A 25,826-nucleotide genomic window follows, 5' to 3' on the forward strand; every position below is an offset into this window, starting at 1 on the left:
CTGGCCTCTACATGTGTGCCAAATTTCATAACTTTCCTACGTACGGTTCTATGGGCTGCCATTGACTTCAATGACGGACGGAATAATAAGAAGAAGAAGAAGAAGAAGAAGAAGAAGAAGAAGAAGAAAACTAACGATAACAATAGGTGTCTACGCCCCTTCGGGGCTTGACCCCTAATAAAAATCCTAACAAAAACAATAGGTTTCCAGCGCTTTGCGCTTGAACCCTAAAATTCTGAGCAAATACAATAGTGTTCTAGCGCTTCGCGCTTGAACCCTAATAATAAATCAGAACGAATACAATAGTGTTCCAGCGCTTCGCGCTTGAACCCTAACAACAATAATAATAATAGGAGATCAGTTTTCTCTGCATTCTCTCCACTGATTTCTTTTCACTGCTCAAAACATGTCAGTAAGTAAACTAGCCAAATTTCTGTGAATAATCATTTTAAACGATGTAAATGATCAATTTTCTCACCTTACTCCAGTTTTTTCCAGTGTTTGCTGATAGTAGATTGTGTAGCGATCTGGCAACCCTGATTTACCATCCTATCAGCTCATGGTGTGTGTGTGTGTGTGTGTGTGTGTGCGTGTGAGGGAGAGAGAGGGGGAGAGAGGGGGAGACAGGCTGTCACTAGGCATTTGGACATTTGAAGATTTTGCAAATTTTGAGGTCTGGACATCACGGAGGCGTTGAAAGGGAACCGGTAAAAAAGCGGCGCTTTTTCTATTCGGTGCTGTTTTTCCCGTTCGCTGTAAAGCAGAAGCCCAGCCAGCAGTCAGAATGGGAAACCGGGGGATGGAGGATTTGATTCCGCTGGTTAACCGAATGCAGGATGCGTTTTCTGCGATCGGACAAAATGCCAACCTGGACCTTCCCCAGATCGCAGTGGTTGGCGGTCAGAGCGCAGGAAAAAGCTCTGTGCTGGAGAACTTTGTGGGGAAGTAAGTAATGCAAAGGGAACGAGTAACATCTTTATATACTAATAAAAATGACATACATTAAAAATAAAAGACAGACATAAGCGATAGGCTAATTATTCACATTCTTACAGTTATCTGAACGTGATCACACATTTATGGCATATTTAAATATAATAAATTCAGCATATTCTTTTTATAACAAGCATTTGCTTTAACTCACGATTCAGCATGTTAATCATATTAAAGAAGATTAATTGAAAACCCTCACTCATGTCACACAGCCTCTTCATTTTCCAGCCAGTGCTGTAGCTATAAATAGGTTATTTCTCCACCAAAACACAGCCACAAAAACATAACCGAAATAATGCATTACGCCAGAACCAGTCTAGAATGGTTTGGAAGAAGATTATGCTGATGTGTTTTTTCTCAATGAACATGGAGAGGCTTGCTGTCTCTGTGAATTTTAAACAGGCGGGTTCGTGATGAGCTCAAAGGCTGGATGATCCTGTTTACTATATCACAGTTCAGACATCATTTTTGTTTCTTTTTTACATGCTACAGTGCTTTATTATCGATATATCGTTATTTATTCATCACTTAAGTTGCTTATAGTGCATATGCTATCTGAAGGTTCTGCAGCAACATTAAAAATGGACGCAAGCCCAAGAATGGATGCGTGGATGATTCGTGGATAATCCTCCCTCGGGTTTTCTATCGGTTGTTTTGACATGACCATTAACTCATGATTTGATCATACCATGAGTGTTATTATAGAAAGGAAAGGGAAGAGATTGGCATTATGTAATCACGTAACACTCCCACGTCTGTTCACTGTAGGCATAATCTTTCCCAAAGGGACTGCAAGGAAGGTCTGTGTTTTCCCAACAGACTGAGCATTATACGATGAGGAGAGGCCTCCATTCAAAAACATCCGTTTCATGTGTGCAATCAGCTGCTCGTGCTCTCTACCCTGCACCAACACAGGCAGCTTTGTGCGCCGGTAACGCGCGACCTCGGAGCAGCGCAGGCACATTCTGTCACTAGCCGCCCCTGTACTGCGCATGCGCACAGATTCACACATAGCTGCAATGCCATCAGTGAGTGTTAAGTTAAACAGGGTGAAAGAAGCAGTAGTAAACATTTACTTATGAAACACTTTTTTGTTTAAAACATTAACCAATTTTTAAACAACAACAGTTAAAGAAGTGAGTGCTAACCACCCACTAATCCCTACTCTCTCACATAAGGAAAGTGAAACCTACATCACAGGCCTTCCAACTAGTTTTTAATTATTTGCGTACAGTAATGTAGCACGAATTGTGACACTTGTTTTTACTTACATTCCAAAAAGGGCATTTGTAATCACTCAGATTTAAGATTTAAGAGGTTTCTGATCAAAACTCTATTTCATTATTTCTTTTATTTCTTTTATTTTAATAAATTGACTTTAAATACGTTTCTTTGATACTAGATTGAATTATATAGAGTTATATAGAGATGCTATTAAAATGCTAAATGAAACACCACTAACATCAAAACACAATCAGTTTCTGCTCTCTTCTTTGCAGCAATAATCTATTTCTTAGTAGTTACGCATTAAAATATAATTATTTTCACCGTTCCATAATCTTAGTTGCTTTACCAGACTTTTGCATGCAAGGAATTTTACTCTGCATCTCAAATTGCTTACGATACACTCTAAATAGCATTGATCAGAATTATTTTCTCACAAATGATATATTGAAATGATCTCTAAAGTACCCAGATGGTCTACTGTTTCTGGTAGATTTTCAAAGTATGTATCTCTAAACGATTTTTCCAGATAATATTGCTTCCAGAACGAAGGAGGAAGAGTTTTGTGACTGTTTGCTTTGACACTTTTTAGATGCATATAATTGATATGTGGTCAAATAAACCAAATCAAAGTAAATTCTATAGAAGTACAGAAAAATAGCTACAGTAATAGTTACAGTACTTGCAGTATATATAAATTATGTACAATTATGTATATATAATATATACAGTATACATATTGTAATTAACTATTAACTATTGTAGTGTATGATATTAAGGAGTAATAATTCTAGTAAATGGAAGAGAAAAAATAGAGCAAATCTGATGAAAAAACTGATGAAAGTGTCTGAGGCTGTGCTGTGAGACTGTAGGTGTGAATGTCTGTGAGAGAGTCAGTAAGTGTGTCAGCATGTGAAAATTTAAGCTAGCTGTCATTGCTGTGTGGCTGCTGCCTCAGAACTGCCTTCAGAATGTATCGAGCTTTGCTGCAGTTTGTTTACTCCTTGCTCAGGATTTATAACAAAAGTACAGCACAGGCTTTAGTTTTTCTCTGCCTGCTGTCTGTATCACACCACCTACACACAACACCAACACATTCATTGGACTACTCAGGGGTCCTCTTTGGCTGCCTGTTAACAGGTACAAACTCACACATCACCATCTACCATCCTCAGTAACACTTGGGAAAATGTGAAAAATCTTAAAGTATTATTCTTCTGTTTCCAAACTATATAAATTCACATTTTTTGAATGATGATGTGGGACAATAAAACATCATGTTTCCACCTGTGCATGTATATAATTTATTAAAAAGAAGAAAGGTGATACTAAGGTATACTAATAAGGTTTACTAACAAGGTTAGATGTGTTCAGGTTGTTTTTACTCCCTTTATTTTTCTACTCTGAATCTCAAAGTTGTCTACCCAATGCACCAAATGATTTCTGCCTCTTAAATGAGTGACTGATTTGTTATTATTTGTTTTTTCTGTTGAAAGGGACTTTCTGCCTAGAGGATCTGGCATTGTGACTCGCCGACCCCTAGTGTTGCAGCTGATCAACTGTCCAACAGGTAACAACAGATCAACATGCAAACTGGGTGTTCTTTTGTGGCCCCTTAGAATAACCCCTTAAGATTCAACAAAAAAAGAGAACACAAAAAACAATGAACTGAAACACACCAGCAAGTCCATCTCTGAATAGCTAAAAAAAAATATGATTTTGGAGTGGCCTAGTCAAAGTGTGGACTTAAATCTAATTGAGATACTGTGGCCGTTCATGCTCGAAAATCCTCCAAAATGGCTGAATTAAGACAATTCTGCAGAGTGGGCCAAAATTCATTGGTAGTTATTGCAAATACTTAATTGCATTTGTTGCCAGTTTTTGCAGTTGTGGCACAACCAGTTAACAGATTTAGGGGAAATTACTTTTCACATAGGGCAGGTAGGTTTGAATTCGAATTTTCAATTTCAATTTATTTGTATAGCGCTTTTAACAATTTGCATTGTCTCAAATCAGCTTTACAGAGGTATGGAAACACAAGGGGGAGAAAAAAATATATATACAAACCCGATTCCAAAAAATTTGGGACATTTTTGGGACAAATTGTGAATAAAAACAGAATGCAATGATGTTGAAGTTCAAATTTCAATATTTTATTCAGAATACAACATAGATGACATATCACATGTTTAAACTGAGAAAATGTATCATTTTAAGGGAAAAATAAGTTGTTTTTAAATTTCATGGCATCAACACATCTCAAAAAAGTTGGGACAAAGCCATGTTTACCACTGTGTGGCATCCCCTCTTCTTTTTATAACAGTCTGCAAACGACTGGGGACTGAGGAGACAAGTTGCTCAAGTTTAGGAATAGGAATGTTGTCCCATTCTTGTCTAATACAGGCTTCTAGTTGCTCAACTGTCTTAGGTTTTCTTTGTCGCATCTTTCTCTTTATGATGCGCCAAATGTTTTCTATGGGTGAAAGATCTGGACTGCAGGCTGGCCAGGCTGGCCAGTACCTGGATCCTTCTTCTACGCAGCCATGATGTTGTAATTGATGCAGTATGTGGTCTGGCATTGTCATGTTGGAAAATGCAAGGTCTTCCCTGAAAGAGACGACGTCTGGATGGGAGCATATGCTGTTCTAGAACTTGGATATACCTTTCAGCATTGATGGTGCATTTCCAGATGTGTAAGCTGCCCATGCCACAAGCACTCATGCAACCCCATACCATCAGAGATGCAGGCTTCTGAACTGAGCACTGATAACAACTTGGGTTGTCCTTGTCCTCTGTAGTCTGGATGACATGGCGTCCCAGTTTTCCAAAAAGAAATTTTGTTTCGTGTGACCACAGAACAGTTTTCCACTTTGCCACAGTCCATTTTAAATGAGCCTTGTTTAGATATGGCTTCTTTTTTGACTTATAGAGTTTTAGATGGCAACGGTGAATGGCACAGTGAGTTGTTTTCACTGACAATGTTTTCTGGAAGTATTCCTAAGCCCATGTTGTGATTTCCATTACAGTAGTATTCCTGTATGTGATGCAGTGCCGTCTAAGGGCCTGAAGATCACGGGCTTCCAGTATGGTTTTTCCGGCCTTGACCCTTACACACAGAGATTGTTCCAGATTCTCTGAATCTTTGGATGATATTATGCACTGTAGATGATGATAACTTCAAACTCTTTGCAACTCTGAGAAACTCCTTTCTGATATTGCTCCACTATTTTTCGCTGCAGCATTGGGGGAATTGGTGATCCTCTGCCCATCTTGACTTCTGAGGGACACTGCCACTCTGAGAGGCTCTTTTTATACCCAATCATGTTGCCAATTGACCTAATAATTTGCAAATTGGTCCTCCAGCTGTTCCTTATATGTACATTTATCCAGCCTCTTATTGCTACTTGTGTAGCTCTCATGAATGTATAGCTCTCATGAAATCCAAAATGAGCAAATATATGGCATGACATTTCAAAATGACTCACTTTCAACATTTGATATGTTATCTATATTCTATTGTGAATAAAATATAAGTTTATGAGATTTGTAAATTATTGCATCCCTTTTTTATTCACAATTTGTACAGTGTCCCAACTTTTTTGGAATCGAGTTTGTATATATATAAATATACAATTAAAGTTTACTTTTTTTTATTTAAAGTTTTAAATACTATATATCTATCCCTATCCCTAATGAGCAAGCCAAAGGCGACCAGGAAAAACTCCCTGAGATGATATGAGGAAGAATCCTTGAGAGGAACCAGGCTCAGAAGGGAACCCATCCTCATTTGGGTGACACTGGACAGGAAATAATTTAAATGTGAATAATGTCATTTCTTCAACAGTTTATAATAGTGCAACCGAGAGCTCCTGAGGAACTAATGGTAAGTATGACTGTAATCAGGTGATGGACAAAGTAAATTATGTGCAAAGTCAGGGACTACGGCAAGAATAGCTATGACAGCATAACTAAAGGGCTAGAGCCAGAAGGTGACACAGACATGAGGGCTTACTGGGAATTAAAGCCTCCCACCACTCCACAGTTTGCAAACCGGAGCGACTTGTGAGGGTTGTAAGCCGACAGCATCCAGACATCCCAGTTCACCAAACTGGTTTGGACAGCTTTTCTTCTTTAATAAATGAAATCATCATTTAATTTTTATTAAATCATTGAATTTTACATTTACATTAAATATCATTTGCTTGGTGGACAATTACTTTTTCACAGAACTGTAATATATATACTGTATACTATGGATCGGTGACAAAACTGTATTTATTGTGCAAATGTGTGCAATATATGTAATATGTGGTGTACAATAATCTAGCTGAGGTAGTGGGTGTTGTGCAGAAAAGTCCAAGCTCTAGTCCTATTTGTCCCAGTTTCGAGCCCGAATTGCGCTTATCTGAAAGCAACAGAGAAGAGTAAATTGTCCATTGAGATCGGTAGCCCAATATTTTAAGCACTGAACTACTCCTGCCCTCAGCAAGCTATAAATCATGAAATCATCCAATTTCATTCATAAAGTCATGATTTATTTGTAGAATATGCTGAGTTTCTTCACTGCAAAGGGAAAAAGTTCACTGATTTTGAGGAAGTGCGTCAGGAGATCGAAGCAGAAACAGATCGCATCACTGGACAGAACAAAGGCATCTCTCCTGTACCCATCAACCTGAGAGTCTACTCCCCAATTGGTAAGTCATACATCACATACACAAACAAGCCTAACTGTATAATGGACCAGATTAAAGCACATGTGACTGATTTAAAAAATGTATACAATAAAAGCTTTTCAAAAAGCAATTTGGGGACCAGACAAATGCTGCTAGAAGGTCAAAAGTGATAGTCATCATTCCTCTTATAAGTTTAAGGCACATAAACCTATTTTTCTTTCTTTTCCAGTATTGAATCTGACTCTGGTGGACTTGCCTGGAATGACCAAAGTGCCGGTGGGGGACCAGCCAGCTGATATTGAATTCCAGATCAGGGAAATGATCATGCAGTTTGTTACAAAGGAGAACTGCCTTCTGCTGGCCGTTTCTCCTGCCAACTCAGACCTCGCCAACTCAGATGCCCTCAAGATTGCCAAGGAAGTGGACCCTCAAGGTGTGAAATACAGTGTTTAATCCATATATGTCTTGCAGTCATGTCTAGTGTGTTTTGCTTCTGAGTGACCACATCTTGAACGGCCAAATAGACAGAAGGTGTAATACGTGTTTGGGGTATTCATTTTTAATTTTTGTGTGTGACTTTGCATGTGTATGTGTGTGAATGTGTGTCTTTGAGCAGGTGTTAGAACGATTGGTGTGATAACTAAACTGGACCTGATGGATGAGGGCACAGATGCATGTGAAATCTTGGAGAACAAGCTTCTTCCTTTGCGTAGAGGTAAATTTCACTCACAGAAGTTCACTTTGTCCCCAGTTTAAAATTTAATGTGTATCATCGCTGAGTCAGCAAGTTATTTTTAGGTCAGCTCTGAGATACAGAGGGTACTTCTCATTGATGTTTCTTTCTGAAAGTGAATATCCATCTTCATCCTTAGAAACATCAGAATAAAAAATATACTGCTATAGATCAGGGGTTCTCAATTATTTCTACCAGTGACCTCTTCCACTAAAAAAAATTCACTGATTAGTAAAGAAAATTTCCTGGCTTAAGGTTTCCCAGTTCAAACATGAGCTTAGCATACTATCTATGTTGAATGAGGCATGTTTTCCTCCTGTCCATGTTGGAGTTCTCTCATCCAAGCTCTTTATCCACTTTGTGTGATGATTTCCTATTATGTGCTGCTCTCAATCTACTGTTACCCTAAGCAGAGTGGTTAATGGTTGCTAAAGATAATCATATTCATAATCCATACATTGGCCTCATTAACTCTGGTCAGGATCGCGCTTGGCCAGAGGCAGAGATACACACAAATATACACACTCACATACACAGTCATGGAAATTCACAGACAGAAGCAAGTTATCTTAGCTAATCCTCCTACTGGCATGCCTTTGGAAAGTGGGAGGAAACTAGAGAACTCAGAGGAAATCACATGAACAGTGAAGAACATGTAAAACTCTGAACATGCAGTAAGCCAATCTCACTGCACTCTGCCACAGACCCTGGAGATGTGAGGTGGGAACACTACCAACTGCACCAGATAACATTTAGACAAAAATGTTGAAAGCCTGTACAATCTACCCCAGCACACACTTTTTAAATGCATTATTAAAATTGTTAGATAGATGATTAAAACTATATGAATATCCAGGATTAGTTGTAAACCCCAGCTAAAGTATGAGCAGTGTGAAACATCAAACAAGATAATCCAGGATTCTGGTTAGCCAGGGTTTACAATGCATCTGGGGTAAATATTCAAAGTGTGAAAAGCACTACTGAGAATCCCAGCTGTACACCTCATACCATACAAGCCTGTGATCTGGCTCGCTGACATCTGATGCCCCCTGTAGGCTACATTGGAGTTGTGAACCGGAGTCAGAAAGATATTGATGGAAAAAAGGACATAACTGCTGCCATAGCAGCTGAGAGGAAGTTCTTCCTCAGCCACCCTTCCTATCGCCACCTGGCTGATCGCATGGGGACCCCTTACCTGCAGAAAATCCTAAATCAGGTAAGAGACAGTGGATTTAATTTTACAATTAAACATTTGCTTTAAAGCTCAATGTGTCATTTTGTATAGAATAGAAAATACAGTTCCAACTAGCTCAAACATTAGGAATAAAATACTATGTGGCACACCATAAGATATTTTAATAATACACATTTACTTGACCTGAGTCACTTGCAACAAGTAAATTTGTAAAAAGTGGAGGTAGAAAATCAAGCAAGCTGATTCACAGGCAGAGTAAACAAATCTGTCTATGGTCATAATTTCACATTAGCGAACTATACTCTAGAAACAAACTCCAAACTTGCAGGAAAACAGCAAGGCTTTGCAATGATAGAATAAATAAGGAAGTGTCGGGGTAATAAAGTCTTTGTTTGTAATTATGGTTAACTATCATCACAGTCATTATTCAAATGAGTAACCGCATGAGTTGCTTAGACGATTAACATCTGCATGTGGATTTTCTATTTGAAGCAACTGACCAATCACATTCGAGACACACTGCCAGGGCTGAGGAACAAGTTGCAAAGTCAGCTGTTGTCCATTGAGAAGGAAGTGGAAGAGTACAAGAACTTCCGCCCAGATGACCCCTCCCGCAAGACCAAAGCCCTTCTTCAGTTAGTCAAATTGTTGTGCTGTCATTATTTTTTAAAAATCTAGCATGTATTAAATGTGTACATAAGTGTGTGATAAGGTTAATTCTGGGTGATAATTCATTTTCATGAACATTCATTCAGCATATACATGAGCTCCTGGGTATCAGGCAGCTGCTGCTCTCTTTTCTTACAGAATGGTTCAGCAGTTTGCAGTGGATTTTGAGAAGTGTATTGAGGGATCTGGTGATCAGATTGACACTTATGAGCTGTCAGGGGGAGCCAGGATCAACCGTATTTTTCATGAGCGTTTCCCCTTTGAACTGGTCAAGGTGATTATAAGGAATTCCTTTGAATAATTTCTCTTACATGGGGCAGTTCACTTCACATAACTTGACAGTTTGTAATTGTTAAGCGTGATCTGTTGTCTACAAGGCAATGTTAATATAGATGGTTTTCACTCCCATTCCCACACCACTACCATTACACAAACATCAGTGCAAAAAGCATAACTGTGCAACTCTGTTCTGGCTAAGGGTGGAGAACATTTCCTGATCAGAAAATTGTAAATAGAAGCCTGAAGTGGAGAAAATAGTGAGATATATTACATGCCAATAGATGGACAGTGGACGGAACAGATAATTGAACAGCTAGTTTAAAAACACTGAAATCTTGCTTTATAGCAAATAAATCAAATTAAATCAAATAAACTGCGGACCTCATGTCTATAATGATTACATTAAAAATATGTGTGCACCACAGTGACTACAAAAAAAGGAAATAAATGTGTCCCCAGTTCTTAAATAATAGATTTTTGGGCTAAAGTCTTTGTGCTGATGTTGAGATGCAGTTGGCCTGGGAATTCTGCCAAACCTGGTTAATGATATCAGCTCTACTGTACGAATCTCACACACAGGAAACACACAGATTTTTTTTGTTATAATGACATCCCTTTGTTCTTCCTGTCTTTTGAATGTGTAGATGGAATTTGATGAGAAAGAGTTGCGCAAGGAAATCAGTTATGCTATTAAAAACATCCATGGTATCAGGTGAGCATACACACACACACCACACCCACACAACTGCCAATTAATTGGTACATTTAATGTCCAGTATCCTTGCCAATAAGCTCTGATTATGCAAAGCACAAAAAAAAACTGTATATTACTGTTCAATAGGCTGATGATTATTTCTTTTTTTTTCTAATTTGTGGCACCATTTTTTATTTTTTAGAAATTGTTATACTGGAAACAGAAAAATGTTAACATTTTACTTCATCACGATCAGGAAATCCACTTTGGTGTGGGTTATATAACTAAATATAATAAATAAAACATGAAACATGAAACATGAAAGACATGGACATGTGAAAGCACACCATAAATTCGTATTTTATTTAAGGCCTGAATAAACATTGTGTGGTTTTCAGCAACATCTATAAACAAACAAACAAACAAAAACCCACTAAGGATTTCATGAAAGGTTGTCTAGGAAAAAGCTCTTCTCTTTTCTCTTTAAAAAGTATATGGTTTCACAGTTTAGGCTTAAGCTGATGAGATGGATTTTATGTATTGTGCTGCTGCCACATGTTGTTGGATGCTGCCACATGATGCCTAATTGGATAATTGTATGAATGAGCTGGCTAAGTGAAGTTAAGAAGCTATTATTGTCATTTTGAAAATACATAGCTGATGTAGTAAAGAGTGAAATGGAACACCATTTCTCCAGGAACTTAATAAAGACACAGAACTATGAGCTACAAAGTAAATCTAAAATATAACTTAAAATGTGTTCCTTTTATAGTGGCTATGTGTAAACTGACATGCATTTTTTCCGTGAATTGCAATATATTTATGTCAAGTAAGGGTCTCTGTCTCTCTCTCTGTCTCTCTCTGTCTCTCTCTCTGTCTCTCTCTCTGTCTCTCTCTCTGTCTCTCTCTCTCTCTCTCTCTCTCTCTCTCTCTCTCTCTCTCTGTCTGTCTGTCTGTCTGTCTGTCTGTCGTTGCCCAGGACTGGCCTCTTCACCCCTGATATGGCCTTTGAGACGATTGTGAAGAGACAGATAGCTAAGATCAAAGAGCCATGTCAGAAATGTGTGGACATGGTCATCTCTGAACTGGTCAATACAGTCAGACAGTGCACTAAGAAGGTAAGCCAACATATATGTGCTTATCACTAATGTTTTTTACAGACTAATAAACAGTGAAGTTATTTAGTGAGTGATTTACTCATTTAATAATGTCACATGAACTGAACATGAACTGATTGACATATAAGTTATTAGCATAAACCTAGAAGCATAAAGTTTATCAGATGTCAGATTATTGTCCCGTTTATGTGCCTAACAATTTGAACACATTAACATTGTTCTCTAGAATAGAACTGCTACCACAATGTATTGAAAAGTGTTGTGTCTTGTGTTTGTCTGTTCAAGTAATATGTTATGTTCAATGATAAAGGATAAGCTTTAATATGGTCTAGTTTTTGCTTCTGTTTTTGTACTGGGTTTACACAAAAGTAAATGTGTCCATGACCCAGTGTCATATTCTTAAAGTAGTATTTAGTTTAAATATATGCTTTGTTTTGTGCTAAACAGCTTGCTCAGTATCCAATGCTGAGGGAGGAAATGGAGAGGATTGTCACACAGCATATCAGAGATAGAGAGAGTCGCACAAAGGACCAGGTTGGACTATATTATGAACAAACTAACCTATTCTAAAGGACTACAACAACAATGTGGACTCCTTATATAACAATACATACAACTGCATGTCATGTTCTCATTTTTCTTTGTAGGTGATGCTTTTGATCGACATTGAGCTGGCCTACATGAACACCAACCATGAAGATTTCATTGGTTTTGCCAAGTAAGATCATATGGCTTTATTAAAGGTTGTGTATTAAAGATTGTGTTTCTATACAGCATAGTTAAAAAAAATTATTTGTTTACTGTGTTGTGCAATTTGATGTGAATTTGTTGGTATTTGCTTGACAGTGCCCAACAGAGAAGTAGTCAGATGAGTAAAAAGAAGGCTGCAGGGAATCAGGTAGGCATCAGCAGCCCACCTACACAAATTGAACATTTTTTCTATTTTGGTTAACCAGAAACCATTATAACATTCTTCTTATAATGGACATTAACGAATGTTTTAAATATGTAGTTAAAAGTTAAAAGTATTTCAGTATCTATAACAATAGGTTAATTTCAAATTTACTCTTCAGGCTTCTGTAAAATTTATTCATTCTTCATTATTCAGCCCTTAAAATTAGCTCAACCCTGAGTCTGAATCGATTTCCTCATCTCTATTCAGTGTCCATTTTGCTTAAAATACAGCTAAATACATAGATATTGTCAAAAGAGAGTTTGGGGCAGACATTGTGAAGGAAAGATTTGTTAATTTGCCCAGTGTAATTGGAATATTTCTCATACACAGTAGAGTGCCTTAAAAATTGACAATCATCTTCTTTCAGACACTTTACAGTATCACACTATACCAGGGGTCGGCAACCTTAAACACTCAAAGAGCCATTTGGACCCATTTCCCACAGAAAAAAAACCACAGGGAGCCACAAAACCCTTTTGACATCTAAAATGAAGATAACACTGCATATATTGTTTTTTACCTTTATGGAAAGTATAGAAAAAACTGTATTCTGTTGCATTTATGCAATCAATGAACTGCTACCGAGTAAACAAAATTTTATTTCTGCAATAAAACAAAAATATTTTGAACAGTTTGAACTAACCTTAACATAAAATACTCTGGGTTGAAGGTTACTTTCAAATAAAATGTTCAATGTCTAACTGAGTCCTCTTCGTATTCATGACATCAAAATTTTAACTTGCCGGCTGCAGCAAACCAAAAATATGTCTTCTTCTGTGTGTCGGATTTCGCAAGTCGGAAGTTATGACGCATATTTTGAACGACAAACAAATTAAACACGGTTTATTTTGTTACAAGAGCATCATAATCTTAGAATTTAGAATTACATTTAAAAAAAAAAAAAAAACTAACTAACTAAAATAAAATACATTTAAATTAAATATTTATTTTCCAAATCTACAGCGAGCCGCAGCAGAGGGATGAAAGAGCCACTTGCGGCTCCGGAGCCGCGGGTTGCCAACCCCTGCACTATACTGCATCATTCACTGAACACTAAAACATGTGGCATGATAGAACACTTTAAATGTTTTGGACACCCTAATGATTGTGTTATACAGTCTATTATTACAAGCGCGTTTATTTCTTAAACTTGTTGATTGTGTCACTGAGTGGCATGCACCTATAAGTTATGTCTCCTCTGTATTTCTTTTTGTTCCTCTACTTGTTTCTACTTTCTGTCGCACTTTTCTCTCCACTCTGTCTTTTTCAGCTATCTAATTACCTCTTTTAAACCCTTTCCCTTGCTTTACCAATGTTGCTATGAAAACGGCAAATCAGGATGAGATAATGGTAAGTGTGCAGAGAGTGTTTGCCTGAAAGGTGTGTGTGTGTGTGTGTGTGTGTGTGTGTGTGTGTGTGTGTGTGTGTGTGTGTGTGTGTGTGTGTGTGTGTGTGTGTGTGTGTGAGTGTGTGTGTGTGTAGACAATATGCTGCTAACTATATTTTCCAAACTGCATAAATACAACATGCTTATACATGTCCTTATATTCAATATTATACCAGACCACTGTTGAATTCTTAATTCTTATTGGTCAGACTATTGTTGAGTAGTTGATTAGTTTCCTATAACAGCAGATAGTTGTAGATAGAGTTCAACTCAAAATACAGTATGTTAATGCCTTATCATTTCTGTAATAGTAACTAACTTTAAGGGGCTTGTGTGCTAACACAATAAAAAACACAGCTTACTTGGAAAGGAAAGAAACAAACCAGGTCAAATATCAGGAACAGAAACATGGTTAAGAAAACTTGCAGTTGTAGAACAGAGCTGACTGTGTGTGGATTATTAAAACCTGGTGTACTATATCAGAATTCAGTTAAATGTGAACATGTCCAGGTGTGAGGTGTCTGTGTCCATGGAGGCCATATTTGTAGACTCTTCTGTGTTCTGGGAAAACGAGTTCATTAACGATTCTGCTGTGACATTATAATGGCATTATAATGAATGTGATTTTCTACATTAACTATGGCTTAATACATAAAATATATACATTTTTTTAATTAATAAAAAAAATTGCTGTAGTATAAGAGCCTCACATATCATGTCCAATAACACACACACACACACACACACACACACACACACACACACACACACACACACACACACACACACACACACAGTGCTTTATCAGATGCACTAAGCATTTAAGCATTTTTAATATCCCTATGTGTAGGTTATCAGAAAGGGCTGGCTAACCATCAATAACATTGGTATCATGAAAGGAGGGGCAAAAGAGTACTGGTTTGTGCTGACTGCTGAGACTCTGTCCTGGTACAAAGATGATGAGGTGAGTCATTTCACCACACTTTAGTCAAATTCCCCCAAAACACCACAGCCCATTTAATTACATCCATGTGATCTGTGCATTCTTTCTCTGGAGTTTGTCAAACCAATATAATGAGGTGGATTATATATTCTACTCTTTTTTTCAAAATGCTTATGGAGGAGAGACTCACATTATCGAACTAAAGTATAAATTGCAATAATATTTTCCTTTCATTACGATACATGAGTTTTCTCTTTACCATGGTTGGTATTTTGAAAACATGTTCATGAACTCAGTTCGACAATTTTAACATTTTCAGAAGTAGAAATAATTTTTTTTTTTATTTCTTTTTTTCAGAAATTATTCTTATTATTTTATTGCATGTGACCTTTAATCCCATCAGGCAGGGCTCAATTCTAGTTATCTTGATGAGCTCTTGATGAATATAAGATTTTAGCCTGTCATCTTGAATCACAACCAGCTTTCACTGCATTCATTTCATTTTCCTCTGTAGCTAGATATTTTTGGCATTTGACTCTTTGTTTCTAGTTTTTTGAACTAACCACCCACTGGAAATTTATACAGTTTGAACACTGCCTAAATCATCAAATGTTTACTTTAATGCACATATACTTCAGAGTTTTTGTTGCCTTGAAGTGTATTTAGGCTATGTGGCTTGGAACACCTTTTTCCCTGTAATTAATGCCCTGGCTGTAATGTATTTTCAGTTCATTCATTGAAATGATTGCTGGATCTCTATTCCTTAGCTCTAAACATGACACAACATAGCCTTTCCACAGTGCTCTGATTAGAGTGTGTGTGTGTGTGTGCATGCACATGTCCTATGGTGGGTTCACCCCCACCCCATCCAACACACCAGACATCAGGAATGAAGCTGTACTAGATCAGGCTGTGCTGGTGGGGCTGCTCTGGGCATTGGAGAAGGGGCATCTGGTTTTCATTACCTTACATACCAGACTCAGGGACTGCGAGTCTAACACTTCTGCAAACCCCTATGAAGCCCAGCATTTTGTAAAGTCTGCAGAAAGCTGAAGCTAATAGAAAACATCCTCATTCTTTCCTGAAGGAGTTTTGAGGTGACGACAGTCAAATCATTGTCTGTTTTTGATTTTGGATAGTGATACGGCAAGAATGTGAAATGTTTCTGGTTGCAAGACTGTTTTTATATTCATGGAATTTATTTTTCATGGCATGAGTGATACGAAGGAAACAACAAGAATACACTTTTTCATGGTATGATTTTTATTTTTTCATGATACACAGTGCAAGATTTCTTTTTTATACACATGTGGTACATCAGACGCACAAACACACACACACACACACACAGAAAAATTAAGTAATACTATTATATTCAATGGTTTACATATCTTTAGAACATAATGAAGAAGATGTGCTCATTATTCTTCCTAAAATTTTTAAAGAAAATCTTTTTTACACAATCTTTGTGCATAAAACGTCAGATATCTACCAGAGGTCATACAGGGATTTCTTCAAATCAAGTCTGTAAACTGAGACTGGCATAGCAAAACTTTGACTACTTTTCATTTTTAAAATTAAAGTGTAAAATAGAAACATGTTTTTCACCTTTTTCCAGACTTTTGCACTGAACACATCCAGAGACATGATAATGTGCTTGTATGGTTGTATGTTGTAGGATTCAGTGTGCTTTATCCTGATCAGCCTAACCAATGTGCAGACTACTGTACAATTACTACATCCTGAACAGGTAGTCTGAACACTGGGCAAGCAGGCCAGGCCTCAGAGTCCACAGACATGCAGAACTACCAAACAAGAGAGAAGTCCTTACGAGGAATACATTTCAATATATTATACTATACTATACTACTACACAGTATTAGACGCCACTTTTTGAAGAATAATAGGCTTAACTACACTTCATGCATTATTATTGTTTATGTATTAATTACCTTTAGTATCTTAAAGGAATTCTTACCTCTGTCTGCATCAAAAACTGGATCTGCGGATTTGGTTTTTATTAAAGAAAACCCGACATCACTGTAAAACAACAAGGTGCAAGTGTACAGCACTAAATATAACATGCTGGATAATCAGACAGGAAGCTGGTATGTCTACAGACTCGTTTATGTCACTGGTCATCATCCATAATCTGACTCCTGCATTGTCTTGTTTCATTCCAAAGCTCATATGCACACATGCAGGCAATAAATACTTGAAAAGACAATAAAGGATACCCCTGAGTTCCTGCGTCTGTTGCCAAATGGCGTTGGCATCTTCTCGCTCCTCTCAAAAAACTCTTTCCATCCATTCCATCCATTCCTCCCTCCATCTCTCCCTCTCTCTTTCTTTTTCTGCCACGCACTGATGGAGGTCCTAGTAAGGGAGCAGAAAGTGGGTTGAGGGAGGCGGAGAGGAGGGTCCTCAGAAAGGTATCAGTGTTTGTTGCTGCTGAGAGTAGACAGGAACATGGGTGGCCAGAAGTAGTTCCTCTCCTGACCTGTTACACCTGGTCAGATAATAAATCTCTCTGTGGTCACTCAGACAGCTTTGGGAACCAGATGCTGTAAAAAGACAAAATTGCTCATCAGAAGAGTCAGAAAGTTCAAGCTATTATCAAATATCCATTAGCAGTAAAACTGAAGATACCAAAAACCAAAACCACATCAAAAACATTTCGCTAACAAGGTTTCATCAGACGAAAAGTTTAGCTTGAGAGCAAATGTAGATTGTACCAAATGACGTGGCACATTTTCTTCAGCAAGAAATGGAAAAGAGAGAAGGAAAGGCAGCAGGAGGAGGTGGAGCATGCATTTTTATCCATAAAATTTTTTTTACTGTTTTTTTTTTTTTTTTTTTTTTTTTTTTTTTTAATTTAACAGGATGTACAGGGCCAAAGTTCAACAGGAAGTGAAAATTGGCCTCTTTCGTAGGCCAGACTAATGTTGAAGACCTGTCAGAAGAAGAGCTGGCATTTGCCTGAGTGTTTGTGCTCTGGTGACTTGTGCGTGCGTGTGTGTGTGTGTGTATGTTTGGGGTGGGGAGGCTGACTCTAAGGAATGTTGAAGTTTCTTTCCATATTGGAAAGCTGTAGTATCTCCAGATGTGTAGGCTTTTGGACTGTACCCTTCTCCATGCTGCTTTCCCTCTGAAGCTCACTGCATAAAGAGCTCTTTATACTGATCCCACACACAAATGCACACATGAAACTGAACATTAATGAGACTTTTCAAGAGCATGGTTTGAGCAATACAAATTTAAGCTTGATCCACCACAAATCCCTTTTGACCGTCAACATCCGGTAATGACTGTGAATATGAGCATTAGGATAAAAAAAGCAGTGATATTAGCTTGAAACTAATTTTTTGTCCAAAGAATGTAATCAGTTTTACTCCTTGAGCGAATGTGTAATGCAAAAGGAATAATAATGTTACACTGAAGAGCAACAATCACTGAAAACTCTACAGATCAACAAGAAATGGGGGAAATCATATTTGCAATGACTCTGTGTTTTTCTGTGTTAGGATAGTGTTAAAAAAATCTGAAGAGCTGGATAACATCTAAATTTCCATAACAACACTAATGAAAAGCATTTATTTAATGTTTCATTATAGAGAATTAAGCAGGGAAATGTCGATAAAGTATTTAATGTACTGATGGCTGATGAGGCAATGACAACTCTAAATTTAAAGGGTTACTTTAAACAGTGAGACTGTGTGGAGTAATCAGATGATTTCTCTGCTGTTGCAATTATTATGATTTAATATTTTCTGCTATCCCTTCTCTAAGAGAGTGTTTTTATTCTAATCAATATTATATAGATACATTTTTATAAAACATTCCATTGTATTTACATTTTCTTTAAAAACACATTTTTGGTTAGTAATGAACTAGGACATAGTTCTCTTGCATGTTTTATTTTTGTAATATATTGCAGTTTTAGCTTCTCCTGAAATCTCCTCTTGTCTTTAATTTTCTCATGGCATCTATCCTTTTATTTTCTTATACAGACAACCCCCACCCAACATTTTACTCAAAGAAGTCATGAAAGTAAAATTACGATTATTTTTTTAATAAACAACAATCACATTACTGTCATTAGCTAACCAAGTTTAACATTAGAACCATTACAAGATATGTAATTGGATAAATGGACTTACTGCCATAGGAGTCCAAAAGCCATTATTTACAATACAAAAATGTTCTCAGGCAATTTAGTACACATGTAGAAATGTTACTCATAGAGCAAAATTAACTTGAGATCTCGTCAATGAACCAGGTCAACAATCTGTCTCTCATAATGCTTCCCTCTACAGGAGAAAGAGAAGAAATACATGCTGTCTGTGGATAACCTGAAGCTTCGAGACATTGAGAAAAGCTTCATGTCTAGCAAACACATCTTTGCCCTCTTCAACACTGAACAAAGGTCAGTTCAGCTCCATTATTTCATATAAGTCCACTTCAGTACCAATGATATTAGGAATCCTTCAAAATTTCTCAACGAAACCTTTACTGTTAATGTACTGTAATTTGTGTGTGATTATCAGATATTTCCCCGTAAGGAGAAAAAACTGAATACCCAGTGTTGAAACTCACTTAAATATAATGCAAATTAAAAGCCACAGCTGTTAAAGTCTAACACTTAAGATATTTTTGTATGAAGTGTATGAAAGTGCTGTGTGGAAATTTTTTGTTTCACCTAAATAACAAAAAAGTGTTCACTCTTATTTTCCCAGCAAAGAAAATCTGCTAAATTCCTTGTACTTGCTATAGATGTGACATGCAATAATTACGTTGATTTTTTTCTCATGTTGAACTGAATGTTAGTCTTTTTAGTCACTCACTCATTTTCTACCGCTTATCCGAACTACCTCGGGTCACCTCAGGCGTCATCAAGGCAGGATACACCCTGGACGGAGTGCCAACCCATTGCAGGGGGCACACACACTCTCATTCACTCACGCAATCACACACTACGGACAATTTTCCAGAGATGCCAATCAACCTACCATGCATGTCTTTGGACCGGGGGAGGAAACCAGAGTACCCGGAGGAAACCCCCCAGGCACGGGGAGAACATGCAAACTCCACATACACAAGGTGGAGGCGGGAATCGAACCCCCAACCCTGGAGGTGTGAGGCGAATGTGCTAACCACTAAGCCACCGTACCCCGTTAGTCTTTTTAGTCTATTAGATTTTTGCTAAGAGAGAACATGCACTTTGGAGAAATGCATTGCTGGTCTTTAGAACCATGCAATTTGTAGAGTTGTATAGCAATTTGTATTATGAATGCAATCTAAGAATAGAGCCTTACATGTAGCCCTGTGGAATTTTGCTGCTTTTGCTCCACAGAAACGTGTATAAGGATTATAGGCAGCTAGAATTGGCGTGTGAGACACAAGAAGAGGTGGACAGCTGGAAAGCCTCCTTCCTGCGTGCTGGTGTTTACCCAGAACGCATTGTGGTATGACTACAGATTAGACTGTTATAGCTGTTATTGACTATTATGGCTTTATTGACTATTATTTTTGGCTTTACAGTATTGACTTTAGTGGCTTTATTGACTATTATGGCTGCTTTTCTATCAGTAACTCATATACTGTAGTGTGTTTGTTAAATATGAGTGATGTTTATTAAAAGCTCTGTCACTTTGCTTTGATGTTCTTAACACCTCCACTTATCCTTGCTTTACTGGTGACCTGTGTCTGAACTGAAAGGACAAAGAAAAGGTATGAGCTTCATTGCTATTCATCTCATTAAACTTCTTCACTGTTTAGTCTAATCACTGTCACAACCCAAAACTAACCAAGCATTTAATCTTAAACGTCTTCTTATCAAACAAATTTGAAATGTCTCAGTTAAGCCTTTGTTTAAGCGTTTCCTCAGTGCAAGCTGACAGAATTCTTTTAAATTAAATTAAATTTAAAACGCATTCATTCAAAAGGCATTTTCAAAAACGTTTCCCGGAATAGTATGTATAATATTGTTGCACTGCTGTGTTGTGTAACAGAGTGAAAACAGTGAGGAGAGCAGCTCGGACAGTTTCATGCACTCAATGGACCCTCAGCTGGAGAGACAGGTGGAAACCATCCGCAACCTGGTGGACTCCTATATGGCTATCGTCAACAAGACTGTGCGCGATTTGATGCCCAAGACCATTATGCATCTTATGATCATCAATGTGATTATTTTATTCTCCTTTTTTTTTCTGTTTAAAAAACTTCATTTAAAGTTTAGTTTGTGTCCTTGTTTATTATATGCAGGATATAGTCAATTCTCCTGCCATCATGGTACAGAAATAGCTACCCTTTTGTCTCACTTTCACTATTTCACAGACTAAAGAGTTCATCCTTGCTGAGTTGCTGGCCCAGCTTTATTCGTGTGGAGATCAGAACACTTTGATGGAGGAATCAGCGGAACAGGCGCAGCACAGGGATGAGATGCTGCGCATGTACCATGCACTCAAAGAAGCACTGAGCATAATTGGAGACATCAGTACAACCACTGTGTCCACTTCCATGCCTCCTCCAGTGGATGATTCTTGGCTGCAGGTGCAGGGAGGACCCTCAGGACGAAGGTCTATCACTAGCAAAAACTATTTTCATTTTATTGATTTAAGCTTAGCTTTAACCTTATTTTTTAAAAAAAAATAGAATAGTAACTACTTATGCAATGTATAGTACATACTGAATAACAACATATTGTATATCTTATAGGACTATTCTTACCGTTATACATATTACAAGTTTTGCTGCTTCTGCTATATTACTAAAATCTTATATGCAACTGTGTTCTATTCTATTTTATAAACATAGCAATCACTATTTATGTAATATAGATCATTTGTGTTATGTTTTCAGCTTTTTTTATACAATATACATAAAATTGTTCCTTTTATCCACGAATTATCAAATAGAATTGGTGACAAACAGCCATAGAATGAATTCTATGTTTATACTGTAATCATGCACAGATCCCCCATGTCCAGCCCTACACCTCAGCGCCGTGCCCCTCTTGGACCTCCTCGCCCTGGAGCTCGTGCTGCTCCTGGGCCTCCTGCTATCGGAGCTCCACCTGTTCCCTCCAGACCTGGAGCCTCTCCAGACCCCCACAGTGCCCCACCACCCCAAGTGCCCTCACGTCCCAACCGTGCTCCTCCAGGAGTTCCTAGGTGAGTCTAAAACAATCCTGTCTGATGAGTTAATTACTCATTATATATAAATATAATATAAAATGTGCATTTTTGTAGCTAATCAAAGTCTTGATTATTACTTTATTCAAATGTTTTTTCACAGAAATTCTAAAATATTTACAAAACCTTAAAACTAATTGATAAACTGTTGAAGAATGTTTTAGTACAGAATGGTTAAAGCTATAGATAAAATAATTATTTAGGCTATACCAATTAATGCAAAATTTGAAGAGTTTAAATGAAATGTTGGATATCTTGAATATTTATATCACATTCAAATGGAGATATATTTTTGTTACTTAATGATACTTAGTGATACTTACTTAACACATGAAATAACCTTTGTGGTTCTTATTGGAACTACAGCTTTGGAAAAACTGACAAAAATAAGGGAAAAATAGGATGCCTTTTCGAAGGAACTCAACACTGCATCATGAACTGTTGGACCATGTCAGCCCTTATAGGGAAGACCTACCTGGCCACACTGCATACAATGGTGGTTTTGTAGGCATACTAGGATGACCTGCTAAAGGAGCTCATCTGCTGTGAGGGGCTCAACCCTGAGGCAGCGTCAAATGTCTGCCAAGCCACAGATTTAGCCCTCTGTGCCATAAAGAAGGTGTCCTGTGCCATCAGCCATTCCCTGGATGCCTTGGCTGCCACAAGGAGGCATCTGTAGCTCAATCTGATAAAGATATAAGAAACTGCATCGAGAAGCTAGAGCAGGGGTGTCAAACTCAGGCTCTGGATTTTCATTGAATGATACAATGAGAGGCATAATTTATTTTATTTATTTAAATAAGAAATGAATACCACTGATGTGTCTTTTACTTCAATTTTAATTTCTTATGTGTTTGTAATATCAAGCTCAAGGTTGAACATTACATATCATTTGCAGTTAATTTTTCAATAAATATTCAGTTTGGCCCGTGACTTTATCTCAGTTTTATATTTTGGCCCACTGTGAATTTGAGTTTGACACCCCTGAGCTAGAGCTATGACCCAGAAGCCACCAGATCCAACCTGGCCTTCTGAGGCAGGAAAAGAAGGCAAGCAGCTAGCATTGCAGGCCTTTCATGTAGTGCCCCTTTCATGTAAAATCTTTGTGGCCGGCCAGCACTCTCTACTGCTGTCTACCCCACCACCTCCGGTGCTTCAGGGGTCAGATATGCTTGCCCATGCTCATGCTCCTTATGTGTCTCTGCATCCTGGGTTAGCCCCGGCTAGCAAAGGGCACCAAGCAAAGTAAGAAAAGCGAGAGTCTAACACCTCTCTGTGACAACTTGGCAGCATGGAAGCGTAGTACTGGATACTGTGGGAAAAGTCTACAGAATACAGTTTGCCTCCACTTCTCTTTATTTTAAGGTGTGCTGCCACTGATGATGGCACAGCCCAAACCTCTTTCCTTTAGGAGGAACTTCTCTTGCATCTGGAAAAGGGGCTATAAAGCATATTCCACACCCAGATAGAGCCTCTGGCTTTGCAGATGGCATTTCTTGGTTCCCATGCCCAATTTTCGACCTGCAGGTTTTGAACTGTATGCTGAAACATACAAGTTCAAGATGTTAATGGTCAGGATTATGGTGTTTCAGATCAGGTACGAGGACTGGTTTGTGATGATAATCCTGAAGGATGCCTGTCTTCACATAGGCATCTTGACAGAGCACAGGAGACTCCCCATGATCGCTTTCGGGGATGAAGCCAGGTTCTCCCTTTCAGCCCAGTCTTATCATTGCTCACTCTCACAAAATGCATGGAGGCTGCTCTGGCTTCATTGCACCCCAAGGCATTCATGTACTCAATTATCCAGACAACTGGCTCATCTTGGCTCAGTCAAGGGACATGGCAGCCAGCCACTGAGATGTCATGCATGCTCACATGAGTGTGCTTTCTCCCTCTCAGAGAACCACCTTCTTGGAGTTAGGTTACTGTTACTTTCTGCAGCATGCGCCTATTCCTTTGGGTCTGCTGCACATGAGACCGTTTCAAATCTGGCTCAGCAACAGGAGTTTATCACCATTGCAGGCACCCGTTTCACGGTCACAAGGGTTACATGTCACAAGCTTTGTACCATTCATATGTGGACAGACCCTGGTTTCTCACCTTGGGTCCACCTCTTAAGGTGTGTCATTGTTGCAAGTATCTTTTGACCTTCCTCCTGGGTTGGGAGCAGTCCTAGACAGCTGCCCCACCCATGGCATTTGGGAGGGCTCCTGTCTCTTGTACCATACAGATTGCCTGAAGATGGGGACTGTGTTTCTAGAGCTGAAACACTTCCTCTCAAAGCTCAGGGGCCTAACTTTTGTGGTCCCCTGCATCAATTATTAGGGTGGTCTGCTTTTGTGTCCTTGTGTTTTTTCTGTTTTGTTCAGTGGTCCTGAAGGGGGCTGCTCCAAGCCCTCTTTAGACTATGGAGAAGTTTCTGACTCTCAATGGCTCTGTTGAATGGTAGGAGTTCTGCAGGGTCTGTCAGTTGCCTCCTTCTGCCTAGGGTCTGCTCCTGGCATGGTCAGGGCTGCCCTGCATCTCAATGTGGAATATGTTCCATGGAAGGTGCCATTATGGCCAGTTGTCCAGTCTTTCTGCAGGCCTTATTTCCTCTGAACCACGAATCAGTAGAGCAGTAGAGATTGCACCTGCTGTTGTCAGTTTAGACTCTCAGCGCTTACGCTCATTGCTCGAACACATGGTGTAAGTCCTCTTCCCTATATGTCTGCTTCAGAGACAACTTCCACAAAGAAATGTACCCATAGCATCATGACGCAGTGTCTTCTTTCCTTCTCAGGGAACCAGGAGTTAAAGAAAAATACTGTATATTTAAACAAAACTACAGAAAACTTTACCAAATCAAGATAAAAAATAAATTGAAATATTTTTTTAAATCTATTACTTGTTAAAATCATGCAAATTACATGAATAAATAGCAGTTGAATTTAATATCAGTACTCAGTTATATGTTCAATGTCAGTGAAAATACTGTGGAATCTTTATACCATTTTCTCTTTATACATTTTAATGGTAGACATATTTAAAACACTATGAAATTTATAGTGATTTAGCTATGTGCAATTCACCAGGTGAAGGGTTTTTTCCAGGTTGCCATACTTGTTTTTGTTTATCTTTTTTATTTTGTCCTAAAGGTATCTCAATATGTAAGGCTTAAACAAAATTTTTAAATATAGTGTTAACATTGACACATGTTGACTGGTTTACTGACATATATTCTGTAGCTGAAACATTTGTGGTGGAATAAGAAATCATTGCAACCTCCATGTGAGTGTGTAATTAAGGTTAATTGAGATGGTGCAGGATTAATTTGCTAGCTAGGAAATTAACTACAAAGAGAAGTGAAAGAGCGACGATCTTCAAACTTCACTCCTTATATTCCCTCTGCAATTTCAGTACCTTGATCACTACCTGATCCTTTCACATTGAGGAAAATGATTACTTTGTTTCCTTTTTTGCTTCTTCTTCTCCTCCCCTTTTCTCCTGTTACAGTACTCTTACAATATACGATCCACTCGGGGTCCTTAAGTGCCTCACTTCAGATCACAATGGCATATCATCACTGATTGTGTTGTTAGGCTTCTTTAGCTTCATTCCTGACAGTGTTTTAAATTCATTTCATGTTCATAACCCTACACCAACATTTGTTTATATGTCATCAGTTTTGTGAGATCATGCTCTAATTGTGCATTTCCCATAAAATATCTGGGATGTTAGAGAAAAGGGAATATGTTCAAAATAATTAAAAACTGTATATGCTTATT

The 25,826-nt window shown here is 38.1% G+C and overlaps 1 protein-coding gene across 3 annotated transcripts in view; it reads left to right on the plus strand.

Annotated features, from left to right (window-relative positions):
* The first annotated feature begins 558 nt into the window (after positions 1-558).
* dnm1b (dynamin 1b) overlaps positions 559-25,826 on the plus strand; it is a 31,276-nt gene continuing 6,008 nt past the window's right edge. The window contains exons 1-20 of one of the 3 annotated variants that reach the window (XM_060883049.1): positions 559-945; positions 3,714-3,787; positions 6,762-6,911; positions 7,120-7,323; positions 7,507-7,605; positions 8,679-8,839; positions 9,311-9,453; positions 9,626-9,761; positions 10,411-10,478; positions 11,440-11,578; positions 12,026-12,112; positions 12,226-12,296; positions 12,425-12,476; positions 13,872-13,883; positions 14,771-14,884; positions 19,180-19,289; positions 20,217-20,328; positions 20,875-21,045; positions 21,200-21,441; positions 21,838-22,035. In XM_060883049.1, coding sequence (XP_060739032.1) covers positions 785-945; positions 3,714-3,787; positions 6,762-6,911; positions 7,120-7,323; positions 7,507-7,605; positions 8,679-8,839; positions 9,311-9,453; positions 9,626-9,761; positions 10,411-10,478; positions 11,440-11,578; positions 12,026-12,112; positions 12,226-12,296; positions 12,425-12,476; positions 13,872-13,883; positions 14,771-14,884; positions 19,180-19,289; positions 20,217-20,328; positions 20,875-21,045; positions 21,200-21,441; positions 21,838-22,035 — 2,504 coding nt within the window. In that variant the 5' untranslated portion in view covers positions 559-784. The remainder of the gene's footprint in view (positions 946-3,713; positions 3,788-6,761; positions 6,912-7,119; positions 7,324-7,506; positions 7,606-8,678; positions 8,840-9,310; positions 9,454-9,625; positions 9,762-10,410; positions 10,479-11,439; positions 11,579-12,025; positions 12,113-12,225; positions 12,297-12,424; positions 12,477-13,871; positions 13,884-14,770; positions 14,885-19,179; positions 19,290-20,216; positions 20,329-20,874; positions 21,046-21,199; positions 21,442-21,837; positions 22,036-25,826) is intronic. The other 2 variants (XM_060883047.1, XM_060883048.1) reach the window with 2 other exon arrangements.

This window comes from Tachysurus vachellii, chromosome 12 (genome assembly GCF_030014155.1).
Source record: "Tachysurus vachellii isolate PV-2020 chromosome 12, HZAU_Pvac_v1, whole genome shotgun sequence".
Lineage (NCBI taxonomy): Eukaryota > Metazoa > Chordata > Actinopteri > Siluriformes > Bagridae > Tachysurus > Tachysurus vachellii.